The sequence below is a fragment of the Osmia bicornis genome, chromosome 6, assembly GCF_907164935.1.
Source record: "Osmia bicornis bicornis chromosome 6, iOsmBic2.1, whole genome shotgun sequence".
Taxonomy (NCBI): domain Eukaryota; kingdom Metazoa; phylum Arthropoda; class Insecta; order Hymenoptera; family Megachilidae; genus Osmia; species Osmia bicornis.
This window is the reverse complement of record NC_060221.1, coordinates 10,341,983-10,359,456: the sequence shown is the minus strand read 5'-3', so window position 1 is coordinate 10,359,456 and position 17,474 is coordinate 10,341,983. Positions and strand designations below refer to the sequence as shown.

The following is a 17,474-nucleotide window of genomic DNA, read 5'->3' as shown; positions in this document are numbered from 1 at the left end:
GCTGATGGTAATCTTTTAACAATAAAGCTGACTCACACTGTAATGTAACAAGAATAATAAATGTGCACGTTGTAGCCAAATATAAAGAATATTTCTTTAAAATTGTTCCTTCCAGAAGAAGCAAATTTTGAATGTCAGTACAGTGCTAAAACAAGTTTCAAAAATAAAAGTTTATTCGTTTTTCGAAATTAAAACTTGTATAGAAAGTTGCCGATTGAAAGGGATATTTTAAATTTAAACATTACGAATTTTATTTCAGATATAGTTTATTTTAAAATATCATTAATTGCATTAATGATATATTACTTAAATTACATAGAAAGTATTACAGCTTACAAAAACAACGATGTCCAAAAGTGGCCAAAATTTGCCACATCATATAAATGTATGAAATTAGTCTATTTTTATGTTTTTGGACCTGCTAATTACGAATGTTTGGGGAACTTTGTGAAAATGCATTTTTTTGCATAAAAATCTTGTTTTGGGGGAAGCGTTACCTTATAACATTTTGGACAGTTTTTTTGCTTTTGAAAGAGCGATAAGTCATTTTGATAGGTTTTTTCGTAGATTACGAATTTGAAAACAAAAGTGTTCCATTACATCACGTTTTTGATGTAAGTTTAAAAGAAGATTTGAAAAGTGAAAAATGTTTTTAACCGTTTATGAAGTAATGTAACCAACAAACCGAAGCAAAGAGCACGCTGTATATGTATGTATGTCGCTCGGCACTTCGGTGTGCGTTGGCAGCGCATCCCCACTATCGTTCTGGCGTGCTGCAAACGTTCTCCCAAGTTCTCCGTTTGGCTACACTGTTATCAGCATCCATAATTCGTCGCTTTATTCATTTGATTCTTGCATATTATTGGTTTTCGGAACAATAGAAAATCAGCCAGAACAAACAGCCCGCGAAGTTATCGTTAACGTCTTTCATCCTGTATTAGTCTTTGTGACTTCTTATACGTTAGTATATAAATATGGTTAATAAATGTAACAGTTGCAGTATTTCACTAGAAAAAAAATCACGTCCATCCTATATTGTCATCCTATATATTATCATCCGACAGTGCATACTGCAAAAGTTGTTATTTTAAATGTTTAAAAAATCCCAATATACCTGCAAGAGTCTTCACAAGTAACGAAGGCGCGCCACTTACTGACACTAATAACGACGATTCTTACATAAAAAACGTGATGTAATGGAACACTTTTATTCTTAAATTCGTAAACTACGGAAAAAACCTATCAAAATGACTTATCGCTCTTTCAAATGCAAAAAAAACTGTTCAAAATGTACGATAACGCTTCCCCCAAAACAAGATTTTTATACAAAGAAAATGCATTTTCACAAAGTTCCCCAAACTTTGGCAATTAGCAGGTTCAAAAACATAAAGATAGACTAATTTCATACAAATATATGATGGGCAAATTTTGGCCACTTTTGGACATCGTTCTTTATAAGCATGAAAATAAAAACTTTAATAATGTTTGAATACAGGGTGTCTCAGAACTGGGATAGGACCCGTGGAGGGATGATTGCTGAGGTCATTCTAAACAACTTTTTCCTTTGCCAAAATGTTGGTTAAGGCTTCGTTTTCGAGTTATTAACGAAAAACATTGGCCAATCAGAGCGCACCTATAGCGCGGGCCGAACCGCAATAGTGTTGGACATGCTCTGCGTTCAAATCGTGGTCGTGATCAAGTGCATCGGCACCACATCGATATAATAGGATTCGTTGGGCAAAAGTTGTATTGAATAATGAATTAAAAACAGAAAGGAATAATAGTATCGAATTATTGGTTGCTCATGAACAACGAATCCTATTACACCGACGTGGTGCCGATGCACTTGATCACGACTACGGCAAAGAGGAGGTATAACAAGAGGCGACACTCCCGGCGGCACCTTTGATGTCGACGATTCGCTGTCCCTTTAAATGGGTTGTATCAACGAGCGGGAAGTTTGAGTGAATTGGATGTATGTACATAATACTTTCTTTTCATAACAATCTTTTATAACTAGAAACCTTTTTGCATCGTCAATTTTGCTGTATATTATTAATCGAAGTATTTACATTAATTTTACATAATTGAAAAGTGGGAAAGTAAGAAATATAATAAAATGATAATATTAGAAAATATATTTGAACATAAATTACACAATTATACAATAGGATGAGAGAAGGTTTCGGATAATATATTTGAAGACATTACAATATTTACAAATTTAATACAATATGAAGTCTCCTATCTTTTTTAACGCAAGTTTTAAAATCCCTATTACTATATTTAAGTGTATAATAAATTTTTAATCTAATAAATAACTAATAAATATTCTAGAGGAAAATTGTTACAAGGATGAATAAAACCAGTTACATTTCTACATAAATGATACATATTTTTACCCACATGGGTGCGAAGTAAAATAGAATTCCCGGTTTATGACGGTCTGAAATGCCATAAACTCTTGCTTTTTGGAGCATTCTGACAAAGAAGTTTCCACAAAATAGGGTATGTACGTAAATCCACAGTACAAACTGGTCGCGCTTTCACGACTGTTCACGGCTGAAAACGAAGATTGCCGAATGGACCTTTACGGGGGCCACCTCATGTAAAATGAAATTTTTTCGCATTTTTTTTTTTCGCTGATATCGATAGGAAATTTCCTCGGGAATGCGATAAAAAAAGTTAGAAAGTGATCCGAGATGTCCTTGTATGTTATTTTCAAAATCAAGTGAACGGTTGTATTGGGCGAAGTATCTGTTACTCAACTTTCCAATGCGTTTTTCTCGAAACGCAAAATTTTTCGCGCCGTGCAACGTAGCTCAAAAACTAATTACTCGATCTTTATGAAACTTGGCATATATATTTTATAAACAATTGGCCTCAGCATGACATTCTCCGATTTTTTTTTTTTTATTTAAAATACTGTTATTCAGAATTTTTCAAAGCCGAAACTCCAGTTTTTTCTCCAAAACCTTGCCATTTTCGCAATTTTGAAAATTTAAAAAAAAGAAAAATGTCGTGCTGAGCGTTTTTGCATAAAGTAGCTATTCCATTTTGATTTTTTTGTTTCACATCATTTTTGTGCACTGTACACTGCACGGCGAATTTCCAAGATGCCATTTTCAAGCCGCCATTGCACCATCCTTATTAACAATCAACATTTATAAAAAATATTTGTGTTTAGATCATAACGTGAATAAATGACACTCCAAATTTTAAATCAATCGGCGCATTACATTTTCCACAAAAAATTCTTGAAAAACAGGCCATTTACATGAGGTGGCTCCCTTAAATGGGTTGTATCACTTTGTTTCTCTCTACAAGTAGTTTCTCTCTCAGAGTGTCGCCTCTTATTATACCTTCTCTTTGACTACGGCTTGAACGCAGTGCATACCCAACACTCTCGCGGTTCGGCCCGCGCTAAAGGCGCGCTCTGATTGGCCAGTGTTTTTCGTTAATAACTCAAAAACGAAGCCTTAACCAACATTTTGGCAAAAGAAAAAGTTGTTTAGAATGACCTTAGCAATCATCCCTCCACGGGTCCTATCCCAGTTCTGAGACACCCTGTAGAGTGCTAAGCGTCATAACTTGGATATTTTCAAAATGATTAATAACTACGTTGTGACGGAAACATGAAGCACAAAACAAATTGAAAAACATTGGACTTTATCCCGTTTAAATTGTCGGAAGCATTGTTACCAACCGCAGTCGTATATATAAGTTCATGAATTCTGAAAGAAGTGCTGAAGGTGCTGAGAATTTGTCAGATCATGTTTATATTTACATTTTACGGCTTCGGAGTAGTACGTGTAATGTGAAGAAAATTATTTCTTGTTTTAATTAATGTCTTCTGTAAAAATCATTATACAGGTCAATTACTGTAAGTGAAAGATGAATACGACTAATCCAATTTTATGTATTTTTAATGAAGTTTCTTTGGGTTATACATTTTGTTTCAAACTGTAGAAACACTTGAAATTGATTGTTTCTTTCAAAAGGTCGCAATTTTTACAAAAATAACGGTTAAACTTCGTCTTAGGGGACCAAAAATTTTTGATTAAAAAATATCAAATATTATAGGTATTTCAGGTCTATAAGATTTGATATTTTTAACCAAAAATTTTTGGTTTTCTCCTAACGATAAGACGAAATGCAGCCCTTTATTGACTTATTTGTTTAATTTATAATTTCATTGTCAGCTTTTATAATTATTTTGCTACCAAATTAATTTAACAAAAGAGAAGCAATGATTTTTCTGAATATGTGTGTATGTTATCAATGTGACTCCTTTTTATTAGGAATATACACACTAGTAATGAGATCATAATGTTATCAAAATTACTATTTACATATACTCTGGATATTTACGACGTAAATATCTAATCTAATACTGTGTTGGTTATTTCTGTTCCAGAAACATAAAAATGCGTGCTTTCACTATAATTTTCTCTTTGATAATAATAGGTAAGATTGTATTTATTAATACGTTTATATATCATGTAATAAAAGTATCTAAATAAATATATATCATTTTTGATAGGTAATTTTGATATTGAGGCTGTTAAATCTCCAACATTTAGCACTACTTACACAGCAAAGGGAACCTTGTATATCCCATATGCTGAAATTCGAGAACCATTTTATGCATGGTATGATGGTAAAAGTGGATCTAGCAGAATAGATTATTATGGAGGTAATTGACATTTAAACCAGTCAGTCTTTTGTTAATCTTTCTGAATAAAATGTTAACTTACTTTTGACTTAATTAGGAATGGTGAAAACTTTCCAACTGTCAGGTAAAGGATCTTATGGAATAAGTATAAAAATAGCTCCGATGACTTCAGAAAGTATTTCAAACGAAGAAACATGTTTTGAAGTAAATGGTACTAGCCAATTGAAGATTAAGCCTCAAACCATTATTCCAGATACCTCAGGAATGGAGGTAAAATAATATTTTCTCCTTTTCCTTTATTTATACTTAACATTGAATTGTGATATTCAACTCTGTTTCAGTGTATTGGGGAAGAAATAATTAATGGATTATTATGTGAAAAATGGAGGCTTGTAGAAAGTATTAACGAGAAAACAAACAAATATACTCTTTGGATAAGATACAAGGTAAAATAATTACATTATTACTTATTATTACTTACAATTAGTAGTATCTGTTTAATTATTTTATAATTGATTGTAGAAATCTCCTCATATACCTCAATTTAAAGAACCAATTCCTGTAAAGTATGAAATGAGAGGATTTAATAGCCTCTTGGGTTCTCATTATGATCATTACTATTTGGATTATGATTGGTACTCTTCTGAGACACCTAATTCAGAAGTGTTTGAAATTGGGGAAAGTACGTGGAATATTTTCTTTCTATTCATATAAATTTTATTCAATAATATTTTAACTAAATAATGTTTTTTAATAGATGTAACGTGCGTTAGTTTCCCTGGACCCGGAGACAAACACATATATACATTCAATCCTATGCGTGAATTCGTTCATAATTACGACGCACATATGCACGAAGCGTTCGAAAATTTCAAGAAGGCTCATAACAAGGAATACATAAGTGAAGTAGACGAATTGGCACGCAAAGAAGTTTTCAGACAGAATTTAAGGTATGCATTACGCATTTATATACTGTAATTATGTAATAATTATTTTCATTTAAAACATTTTCAGATTTATTCATTCGACCAATCGCGTTAGTAAGGACTATCAATTAGATGTTAACCATTTAGTAGATCGTACTGATTTAGAATTAAAAGCTTTACGTGGTAAACAATACACCAAAGGCTATAATGGAGGACAACCTTTCCCTTATAATACTGAAGAAGTGACCGAAGTTCCAGATTCTTTAGACTGGAGGCTTTATGGTGCTGTTACTCCTGTTAAAGGTTGGTATTTACATTTATTTAACAAATCTTATAGATTTTAAATCAATGAATAATTATTTTTGATTAAATAGATCAATCTGTTTGTGGCTCTTGTTGGAGTTTTGGTACAACAGGTGCCGTCGAAGGCGCTTATTATATGAAATATGGAAAATTAGTACGCTTATCTCAACAGGTAAAGAAATTAAGAATGCGGTTATTACAAATGGTATAAATAGGAAATATTTATTATTTTTCTATAATTATTATAGGCTCTTATTGACTGTTCATGGGGTTTTGGAAATAATGGCTGTGATGGTGGTGAAGATTTTCGATCTTATCAGTGGATCATGAAACATGGAGGTCTCCCCGCAGAGGATGAATACGGTGGTTATCTTGGACAGGTAAATCAAAAGAAATACATGCTTTTTCAGTGCAATTATGATTATCTAGAATACATAGAGATTAATACGTGTTGATATTTTTCTTTTTAGGACGGTTATTGTCATGTTAATAACGTTACAAGGGCAGCTAAGATTACTGGTTACGTGAATGTTACATCTGGAGATCCCAATGCTTTGAAAATTGCCATTGCGAAGCACGGACCAGTTTCAGTCGCAATTGATGCTTCTCATAAAACATTTTCATTCTATTCTCACGGTGTATATTATGATTCAGCCTGTGGTAAGTAAATATAATATTTTTTGTTATTTTTTAAATGATGTTTGATATAAATATAATTTATTTACCCAAAGATAACACAGAAGAAGCATTGGATCATGCAGTTTTAGCTGTTGGTTACGGTCAACTGAATGGAAAAGATTATTGGCTGATCAAGAATTCATGGTCAAATTACTGGGGTAATGATGGTTACATTCTTATGTCTCAAGAAAAGAATAATTGTGGAGTATTAACAACACCAACATATGTTACCATGTAAGAACGAACAAATAATACACTATTTTACGTTTTTAGTATAAACATATATGTATGTATAAGTTTGTAAAATGGAAATTATATATTTTCTTTTAAATAAAATGTTAAATTCTATTTTCTGTTTGTACACAAAAATATACTGAAACGAGAAAAAAAATAACTAAAAACGAGTAAATATACTGTTAAAGTTATATCCGATGTTTAAATACAAATAGTACAAGGTAAATGAGACGTAATTTTATTTGGATCGTATGAAAATTAACGTTGTAGAAACATGAACAAAATGATTTTTATTGAATATCGGTAGCAATTGAAAGCACTTTTATAATTTTCTTTCCTGTTTTGTTATTTAAAAAAAAAGCATGTGAATAACCAAGAACGCACAGATACGATGAATTTACAGCAAATTACGTGGTAATTCTGATTCGCTAGTCCACAAAGTAAAAAAGCATAAACAAATATGGACACTTATGCAAATAAACAATGTCACGTTTTTATCTTAATATAGAAATTGTTGCTATACACTGAAAAATCTAATCTTGTATTAAACTATCATCTGTTGTATTGGAAAGCCTGACACTGGAAGTATGATAACAATTACTTACAAAAATATATGTAATTTCAATAGGCACAATTTACGTAATACAGTTTCTTAAATTATACATCGCTGTGCGTACCATACAAAATTGAATATATCGACGAAAGGAATTTTATACAAATCAAATGGATAATTAATTATTTGATCGTGTGTAAATTTTTATATAATAATTGTAGTAATGTTACATAATTTCTTTTACATCCGACAATCTATTTTAATACACAGATCCACACTTGTCATGTTTGATCAGTGTAATTACAATGTGAATGTAACATAAAAATACAGTTATTTGAAAAAATGAATCTCTCAAAAGTGTAAATAAATATACCAGTTTTAAATGAATTTCTTGATATAATTTTATTTTTAAATATAATTTGAATGATTTAAACTTTTTACTCAGTCGAATTTCGAAATGAATAATACACCAATAAGTAATTTTATTTAAAACTAGGTTTTCTCGCGATTTTATAGCTTGTGCAGATTTTGTGCTATTAAGTTTACTAAACCATGTATTAATGTACTTTGCATTTTATATATTTCTCTATAGATTTTTCAAACAATAAGCAACTTTCATGTTTTTCTAGAAAAAGTAATTGACTTTTTATTATAAAATAGACGTCTAAATTAAAAAAAAAAAATTGATTGATTTAAGAATGTAATTTGCACAAATTTTGCCGTATTTATTCTGGCAAATGTTTACTTATTGAATATATGATATTATTTCAAAAACATATAAATTGATTTTACAGTTATTCAACGACGTTAACTTTGGTTATCATTTGCTAATCCTATTTTTTTTTATTTTATTAATTAAAATTTTCAGTATATAACATAAACTCGTACATTCTGAAAACGTCATTTTACGCCATTCTTAATATATATCGTAAAATTATAAATTTCAATTACTCTCACGACCTATACATATATAATCTGCTACATCTGCCTAGGATAATTCGAAATATTTGAAATCTGAAAAATGTTTCTAAACCACACCATGATATGGACGATTCAAAAATATATGTACCTAAATATTCTATTAGTATTTAATACGTACGAACAAATAAATGATACGAATGAATAATATTTCAGTCAAATATATTCCCTATGTATAATATAACTAATAAAAACGTGACTATAAACTTCCACAAAGTAAGCATCCGTTCGACCATGCTGTATTACGTTTACTGGGATTATTTTATAATTAAATAATTGGATTAAACACTGTATCACAATATTTGTGTAAAATTGTCAAAGATTTCAAAATATATATTTATTAAAATATTATAACTAACAAAGTTATGCGTAACGGTATCTCGCCTGCGAATCTAAGAACATTTTCGACCAATTTTAAATTTGCCGCGCTTTTAGAGCAAGTAATACAACTAGTTTAAGTACGCAAAAAATAACTGTTAACGAATCAATTGTTAAATTGTATGGTCGAAAGTATGCAGGAATTAATTGAAAATATTCTCCATACTATATATAAATCTTTCATCTTCAATTTTCTTTTTTTTTTCGTTACTTTCTGTTACTTGCATTGTATATCACTTGTGGACCCTGTTCCGATCGGTCATATTTGACGATCGACGAATAGCCATGTAATTAATTATATGTATATGGCGATTTCAGAGGAACAGTCGATCCCCAAATTCACGTATTACGATCGATAAATAGTAGGAATGTTAAAACGGTTCGCTCAATAAAAGCGCTATCTTAAGGCGCACTAAAGAATATAGAAATATCTTGCGAAAGTATTCTTTCATTGGACATATTATAACAGATTCATTTTTCTCGCATCCAATCCTTTTTTTTATAAGTAGATCTTGTTTAAAGAAATCCCATTTCTAAGGCGTTGTACAATGACTGTATGTCCGAATGACTATTTATTCTCCAAAATGGGAAGTTATGGGCACGTGCTGCCGTTTCTTCGTCCGAATCGTCGCCTATCACTACGTAAGTGCATCTTCGACCGAATCGTGCTATTACTCTTCCAAAACAACTTTCTTTTCCTGAAAATTTATATATATGAAATATATTGGGTAATTTTTTAAAGATTTATACGACTTACCGATTTTCGAGGCAGAATAAATATTTTCAATTGGAAATATTCCACCAATTCCGAAAAGCAGCACTTTCGAAAGAGCCGGTACCAACTGCGTAGTCGTAACAAGAATATTAATGCAGTGACTTCTTTTATTGATAAGACTCAAACACTTCACCGCAGAGGTTAGCCAATTGTCGGTCAATACTTCGATCTCTGATCGTAATTGCAGCCACTGTTCTTGTTTCGCCGCGCCTAATAAGCCGCCAACGTTGTTCCGGTAATTACTGTAAATCTCTTTTATTTTTCGATAACGGAATGCCAGTTTTCTCATCCAATCCACACCACCCCTGACACCGGAAGCCAAGCATATACCGTTGTTTGTAGACGCGCATTGGAAACCATCGTTCGCAAAGTTGTAAGAAGACAGGTCCTGCCCGTTATCATCTGATGATACATCGTCGATGTGTACTTGGTCACAGTCCTACAAAATAAGATCATTCAATTCTTATTAATACGAAGCATAATTTAAAACTTTTATAAAAATCACCTGGTGAGATTAAAATTAATTTGGGTTTAAATAAATAATTAGAGCACTTTTTAAATATTAACTAAATATTAAAATAAAAGAAACACATAGTAGGAATATTAATACTGCAAATTGTTGGTTTTCTGCAGATTCAATATAGATCTCTTTTACAATATAAAAGAATAATAATACGTAGTGGGTCCTCCCTGTTTACGGTATTACGTTCGAAGACTTATCACGGATAATAATGATAATAAATATGGTAAAATTCAATTTATAAATTATTCACAGTAAGATATTCTTAACAATGAATTTTGTTTTACGCTTCTATGTGTGTAGATCAAGTTTGTGAAACTTTTGGAATTTCGAAGTGCGGATAACTGAAACCATGGATACCGAAGTCGCATGTACGGTGGGTCGATTATAATGCAAATTGTAATCAAAACACATTCGAAGATTTGAGCAATTAAAATATTTAGAAATAAATAGAAGAAAATTTGATTGAATATAGTTAATTTATTAATTTGACAAAAAAAAGTCAACAGCACGCGGAGTTCCCAAGCGGTCACCCATCATCCAAGTATTATTCGCGCCCACTTTAGCTTGACTACGGTGATCAGACGAGAACCGGTAGGCCCTAAGCAGTATGGTCGTTGGCTACTTATAAGATCTAGGTATGATCTTTCATTGTAAAAACTTATTAAAAACTTAACACTTTCGCTGCCAATCTCGCGCCAGCGCGTGATAGTGGCATACGGCATGTTCCTAACATGTTTTGGGTGGCAGCGAACGTGTTAAGGAATACATAATAGGTAAATATGCATAAAAGGTCACACATTTTCGATCCGAATTCCACCCAGATATGTTGCACGGGGTAGTGCCCTGAGCAACTCCCTGCAAGAATCAAGTGGCGGTCGACATTGGTTTAGGACAGGCCTGGCCAATCCAAATGGTTTCACGGGCCATTTTGGTGACGCGTAACGTTACGGCGGGCCGCACTTTAGGTAAACATGCTTTTAAAAAATGTAGTTCAAATATAAAATGAATAAAACTTTATTGTTATACTATGATTCAATATAATTAATTCTCGAGTCTTAATTAATGGGATATTTGTTTATCCTTTCTTTCACTTAATTTTTGTAAATCTATATTTACGTTCGACGTTGCACATCTTAGGTGGTTTTCTAAATTGGCATCAGTTAACGAAATACGTGATGAACTCTTTGTAAATTTCATCTTCGAAAAAAATGTTTCACAAACATATGTGGATTCAAAAGCACTTACAACTCGTTGTGTAAAATATCTTAAGTTGGAATATCTCTCGGATGTAATATAAGTATTGTAAAAATTAATTTTTGATGTGGACGCAAAAATTTGTTTCATTTCATTGTTGCACTGTAACTCAATTAACTCTATTTGCAGATTTTCAGGAACAATATTCATGTCAACATGAAATGGGCATAAAAATATTTCAAACATTTTATCATATATTGCTAATTCTGAGAAACGACTATTAAATGCAGTTATAAGTTTCTTTATTTCATTAGCATATTTCGAGAAATTCTTAGATTGGCTCCTTGGGAAGTTATTTAACAGTGGAAAATGTTGAGCATTATTATTTCTAAGTTGGCACTCAAATAACAATAATTTCTTATTAAAAGCTTTGGAACAAAAGTTTCAATAGAAATATAAAATCGCCCGGCGCGGCGCGGCGGGCCGCACAATTTAATGTGGCGGGCCGCGTGTTGGCCAGGCCTGAGTTTAGGAGATATAACAAATCAACGTTTGACAACAAAGTTTGCATACGTCTCTTTATAACTTTGAGTGGGCAGGGGGATAGAACCCCTCCCCTTGCATCCTCTCATACGTGTATGTTATTACTATCTTCAACGAGACTCAGAAATCTGTGTAGTTGCGTGTTGAGAGCTTTTAACGAACTGCGAGGAATCAATGATCGATTGTTGACAAAATATCCATGTAGTTATGTTTTAAATAATATAAATAAAAACTTTGTTACTTAGAGATCATAAACAGACTACTATGACGTACATAAACACGACTGTTCCTAATATTAATTAATAATATCTAAGGCAGCCAAACTTCGGATTTATAGTAATTGAGGGACGAGAAATCGAATGAGACTAATTACAGAGCTGGATCTCTAACCGTTTCAGAGATACAGGTAACTAGTAGTTAGCCCGTAAACTAGACTTAACTAGAGATAATTATCACAAATGATGTCATAAATTGATTCTCGAAGGCTACTCTATCTAACCTAACCTAACCTAACCTTTTATTTTTTTTGATTTGCCGGAGGGGAAATACAGTTACGTACGCGCGGAGCAGTCCCCTTCGCACTATTCGGACGCCCGGGCAGTGTGGGAGTCATACCACCCACGAAGGGTGGCATCCTAGCCACTAAAACCCCTCCCCCGTATGGGGGTGTACGCCCCCATCCTAGGACAGCCAAACTTCGGATTTATAATAATGGAGGGACGAGAAAAACTAAAATCAAAATCAAAGAATAAAAAGCTTTAAAATTTGAATTACAGTTAAGCGTTTAACAGCTGGTGGAAGAGTGACGAGTGAGCATTCTGGTTCTGCTGAGGGAGCACGTGAGGAAGCGAAGGACTCTCTCCGAGGGAGCAAGACAGCCATTGCGCAATCTCACCCCTCCTGCGCATGCGCAGTCTGATTTTCAAGCTGAATGTGAGTACATTTTACATATATATATATATATATATATATCTCGAGAACGGTTTATTTGCCGGACTTGATTACTATAAATTACTCATTTACTATAAATCCAAAAGTATTAAAATTGTCAAACATTGATTTGTTATATCTCCTAAACCAGGCATGTCAAACTCGTTAACCTCCGAGAGTCATATTAAGTATTATATATTAAATCGCGGGACGCAAAACAAAAAAAAAAAAACAAATAGAAATAAAGATAAAGCATAGCTTTTATTATAAACAAATCAATACATACAAAATAATAATACATAGAATATAAACATATTAAAAGATGTCAAAAGTTAAATAAACGTATTGATCATCAATATTGGCGGGCCGCGTGTTTGACATGCCTGTTCTAAACCAATGTCGACCATTACCTAATTCTTACGAGAAATCACTCAGAACATTCTCCCCTATAACATATCCAAGTGGCGCTCAAATCGGAGATGTGTGACCTTTTATAGATATTTACCAAAATGTGGATAATACACATTGAACGATACGTGGGGTTTGGATTGTAACTTAGATTAACTGTCTTACTTTTATAATCTACGAAAGCAGGAAGTTAGAAATAGGAGTAGTTGTACACAGCATACTTGAGGTTCTCACTGTACAGTGAAATAGAGCACATCTCATTTAACTTTTCCTATTGTCTCACAATTAGACCAAAAACTTTCAATGACCTACGTACTGCTCACCGATCACAAGAAGGCCCATGAGAATAACGCAGTTTGATTAGTCGCATCCCGCCTTAGCTCACACGAGTACTTTCAGAGGTCCCGCAGACTACAGACTTTCTATCGGCCGACAGTTTGGTCGGGTTCTTAATCAGTATGAAGATGTATGCAAGTGCGCATACATAAGTTTGATGGGCTACACGATTGCATTCAAACTAAACTATCCATCTCTTTCCACCCTGTTTCTTCTTTCACCAACCCGAGCACATATTTAGTTGGCCCAGTGTGTGCGTTAACCGGCCAACCCGACCAAACTATCAGCCGATAGAAAGTCTGCAGTCTGCGGGGGCTCTCAATCCTGACGTATGATTGGTCGAAGCGGTTACATCTACTATTTAGACTCGTGTAAAACTAGGGAGTTATTCGATGTGTGTGTAATACCTCCTCTTGCCCCTGTGCCGTCTCGCGAGACTTCTTGTAATCGGTGTATACTGAGTTGTGTTGATTCTGTCGCGGCGTGCGTACCAATGGATTGTTGGTGTTCTCCCGATTAAAATGATACCTCATATCACGCAAACCGGACTACTTTTAACGAAATTGGCTTTTAACTATGCATTTAGATTTTTCACATAACTTGGTTAATTATTGTCCAACTCATGTCGCGTTTGGTTTCATTTTGATCGCAAAAACATAAAGAATCGATTGACGTCGCTTCCGCAAAGATCTGATAAAAAATACGGAAGTTGGTATTTCTACAAAAGAAAACCATTTCCTTTTTCGGGCGGCATACCTGGTACAGGCACGGCCAGAAACACAAAAATTCGGACCCGAAGTTTCACGGAAAGTTTCACACCAAAGTTTCATAGTCTGAACGCGGCTTAACACATGCACACTCAGGCAGCCAATTGGCTGCAGTCCCTCCTTCGCGTGCCCCTCGTCAATCGGCTTTCTGGCGTGAATGTGTTCGAGTTACACGCCGCGACAGAATCAACGCAACTCAATGTACAGTATATGTATAACGTGTATGTATGTGTAATTTACATAAATACAATGAAGTTGGATTGATAAATTCAGGTATTTTAAAGTTCAATTGAATTTCATTAAATTTTAACATAGAACATTACCGACATTAGATAAAGTGATATGTAAAAGTGTACTGCACACTACACCCTCTTTTTATTGGACTATACAGTATCGAGCATGGTAGGTTTCTCTAGAGAAAATAACGAGTAGGAGAAATTTTCAGAATCCTAGTATAAAAAATATTAAAATTAATATAATTTTTAATTCCAAAAACGATAAAATCTACTACCTATACATATAACTAAAAAATATTAATAATAAAATAAAGATTATATGAAATTTTGCCGAAAAAACATTTGTATACGAGTGGTGGTACATTTCTCCATTTTCCTTAAAGAAGATCGGCGTTATAAATACCAAGACACATCGTATAAGTCCGTAGATACGGATGGCCGACTGTACCTTTTGTATTTTAAAAATATTATTATATCATTATTTACATTTTAATATTAATATTATCCTTTATACAATATTATATTATAATATTCCATAGATGTGTCTCCAATTGAAAAAAAAAAAAAAAAAATGGTTTTGAAACCGGAAGTTAATAAAATTTGCATGGGTTTGCTAGTTACTGAAATAAACGAATAAACATAAAATGTTATACTTTTGAAATAATTTTAACCAACTTGTAAGTATTACACATTATTAATCATTTTTTAATTTTCTTATTAAAGATTGTATTTTTTTGCTGAACTCCAATTTAAAGAATTATGTATTTACCTCGATATCATTGAAAAAGAAATGAGTATCAGCCAAATTAAATATCATCTCCTCTATTCTGTAGGCAACTTGGGCCAGAAGGTTAGGATCCTTACGGTGCTTCGTTGCAAATTGTCCGGTGAGCAACGAGTGAAACACAACTATGGTTTCGTCCAGGTCCCAAATGAATATCCGGTCAGGACCGGCTTCTGTCGTGTCTGCGGAACCTATACTGTTTCCACTTCCGCTTTGACGCCTTCCGCGTCTACAAGGTTTCGCCGTCGCCCCTGAAACACGTTTATTCACCGTCATTTTTTTTATGCATCTTTTGGTTACTATTTTATAAAATTGCATTATTTCATTTTTCTTAAATTTTAATTTCAATAAGTGTTATTAAGGTAAATGATTTGAAAAGCTTTGTTTTTTGAAAAGTTTCAAAATTAAACAAAAATGACTGTTAAGGAAATAAGAGAATTTTGAATATCAACCTTTTAAAATTGAATATTTATAGATATATGCTTATTATAATAGTTTTGAAATTTTAAACTTATTTATAAATATAAAATTACATAAAATTGGGGCTTTTTTCGTGGTCTGCGAAGGATTAATTTATTTATTATTTTTAGTGAGATAAAGCTGTCGTACACACATCCATCGGAGCACGAATATTGATAGAAAAAGCAATGAATAAATAGTAATAGAAATATAAAATCACACGTACGAATCGTGTTACCTTCGATGTTTGCGGTTTCTCTTGCGGTCAGATCGCTGGCATCGTGAGTCGTTGCGTCCAACGTGAGTGCAGACTTTGTCGAATCTTCTTACAAAGAAGGAAGATCGTTACTGACAAATTATAATTGCTAACAAATCAAAATTATAAGAATCAGTAAAATACTGCAATTTAAATGAGCAAATTTAAACTATTTAAATTTAAACCCCACAAAACTCTGAATATTTTATGCTGGCCCTGGCTCCTCCAAAGTGAGGACTACCCCCATCCATCATAAAATCTCATTTTAATAGAAATAAATATTTCTATGAAACATAGGATAATGTATAATTTTAATTACATAAAATTAGCAATAAGACACTTGACACTTTTGATAAAACTAGAGGACCTAATCTATACTAGATAAAAATCCTAATTACGTCAATGAATGCGATTCAGAATCAAGTATATCAAGCGTGAATAATCTCTATATAGGAAGAAATTAATAAGAAGGTTACCAGCAAAATTTAGATTTCCAATGTTAAAGGAGGCCGGTGTCGCGTGGTACCCATGCATTGGGTAATATCCGGAATACTGTAATGGTACCCTGTCGTTTCCGTATAAACTGCTACTGTAGGCGCTATAATCTAGTTTCTGAAAAGAAATATTCAATTGATAAAAGATAAAGTAAAATCTATTTTATTCTGCATCTATTCTGCATCTACAAGGAATAGGTTTCCAAACCCTATCATAGTGAATACTATAGGGTGTCTCATATAATTATCGCCATAAAATTTAAAGTACCATCGATAATAAAGAAAATTAAATATAAAGTTAGAAATATAAGAGCATTGGATTACATATACTAACAATAATGAATAAAAACTTATACGCTGAACGTTTTCAGAACTTACCAATAGATTGTACAATATTGTTACATAATTTTGGATGCAAGTATGTATGCAGTTATAAACTGTATTTACACATGAATGCAGAACTGGATTAAAAGAGGGCCCTTGATTGACAAAAGTTAAAAAATTGAAATTTATCCCAACTTAACTTTAAATAATATTTAACTGTAAAAACAGGGCATCAATAAATGTATAGTAAATGGAAAGTTTATAATAGAGCTTCCTAGAAAATGGAGCGCGGGGCTGTAGCCCTCCTTCAATCTATCCTTAATTCGGCACTGCACGGGTGTTTTTTTTTTTTTTTTTTTTTTTTCAAAATTTACAGCACTATATGTATAGATAAGAATACTGTAAATGATAAAACGAATACCTGAGAAGAGGACGATAGATTTTGGGTTACGTTGGGAAAATTCGGTGTGCCGCTGTTGTAAGTAGCGTAGGACGAGTATTGAGTCATTGAACTTGGTGACGTATACGAGGTCAGGTAAGAACTTTGCAAACTCGAAGTGTTCTTCCCAGCTGTAGCTGATCCATACGGGGGTGAGTTGTATATACTACAAACAGAAATTTACTATTTAATTCTCTTATCTAATCGAACTACAGAACACTATCCAAAATTCTAACTAAATAATAAATTATTTGATTGAAACTGGTTTGGTATACAGTCAG

The 17,474-nt window shown here is 32.9% G+C and overlaps 2 protein-coding genes and 1 pseudogene across 5 annotated transcripts in view; 1 reads left to right on the top strand and 2 right to left on the bottom strand.

Annotated features, from left to right (window-relative positions):
- The first annotated feature begins 3,522 nt into the window (after positions 1–3,522).
- Positions 3,523–6,930, top strand: LOC114880600 (digestive cysteine proteinase 1). Of its 2 annotated transcripts, none has more exons than XM_046286058.1 (12): positions 3,523–3,752; positions 4,418–4,467; positions 4,544–4,696; positions 4,773–4,945; positions 5,017–5,121; positions 5,198–5,357; positions 5,433–5,625; positions 5,690–5,904; positions 5,976–6,076; positions 6,153–6,284; positions 6,375–6,564; positions 6,636–6,930. In XM_046286058.1, exons 2-12 carry the CDS (start codon positions 4,428–4,430, stop codon positions 6,818–6,820), a joined length of 1,647 nt encoding a protein of 548 aa, XP_046142014.1. In that variant the 5' UTR covers positions 3,523–3,752; positions 4,418–4,427; the 3' UTR covers positions 6,821–6,930. The 2 variants fall into 2 exon arrangements, with proteins under 2 accessions (XP_046142014.1, XP_029052622.1); XM_029196789.2 differs by having other exon boundaries at positions 3,525–3,883.
- A 108-nt stretch (positions 6,931–7,038) lies between these two features.
- The window catches only part of LOC114880601 (eyes absent homolog 4), a 53,832-nt gene continuing 43,396 nt past the window's right edge, over positions 7,039–17,474 (bottom strand). Inside the window, exons 4-9 of one of the 3 annotated variants that reach the window (XM_046286059.1) lie at positions 17,176–17,359; positions 16,413–16,548; positions 15,907–16,005; positions 15,207–15,472; positions 9,483–9,939; positions 7,039–9,423 (exon numbers count right to left, since the gene is read on the bottom strand). In XM_046286059.1, coding sequence (XP_046142015.1) covers positions 9,242–9,423; positions 9,483–9,939; positions 15,207–15,472; positions 15,907–16,005; positions 16,413–16,548; positions 17,176–17,359 — 1,324 coding nt within the window. In that variant the 3' untranslated portion in view covers positions 7,039–9,241. The remainder of the gene's footprint in view (positions 9,424–9,482; positions 9,940–15,206; positions 15,473–15,906; positions 16,006–16,412; positions 16,549–17,175; positions 17,360–17,474) is intronic. The other 2 variants (XM_046286061.1, XM_046286060.1) reach the window with 2 other exon arrangements.
- On the bottom strand, positions 10,521–10,642 carry LOC114880607 (annotated as a pseudogene).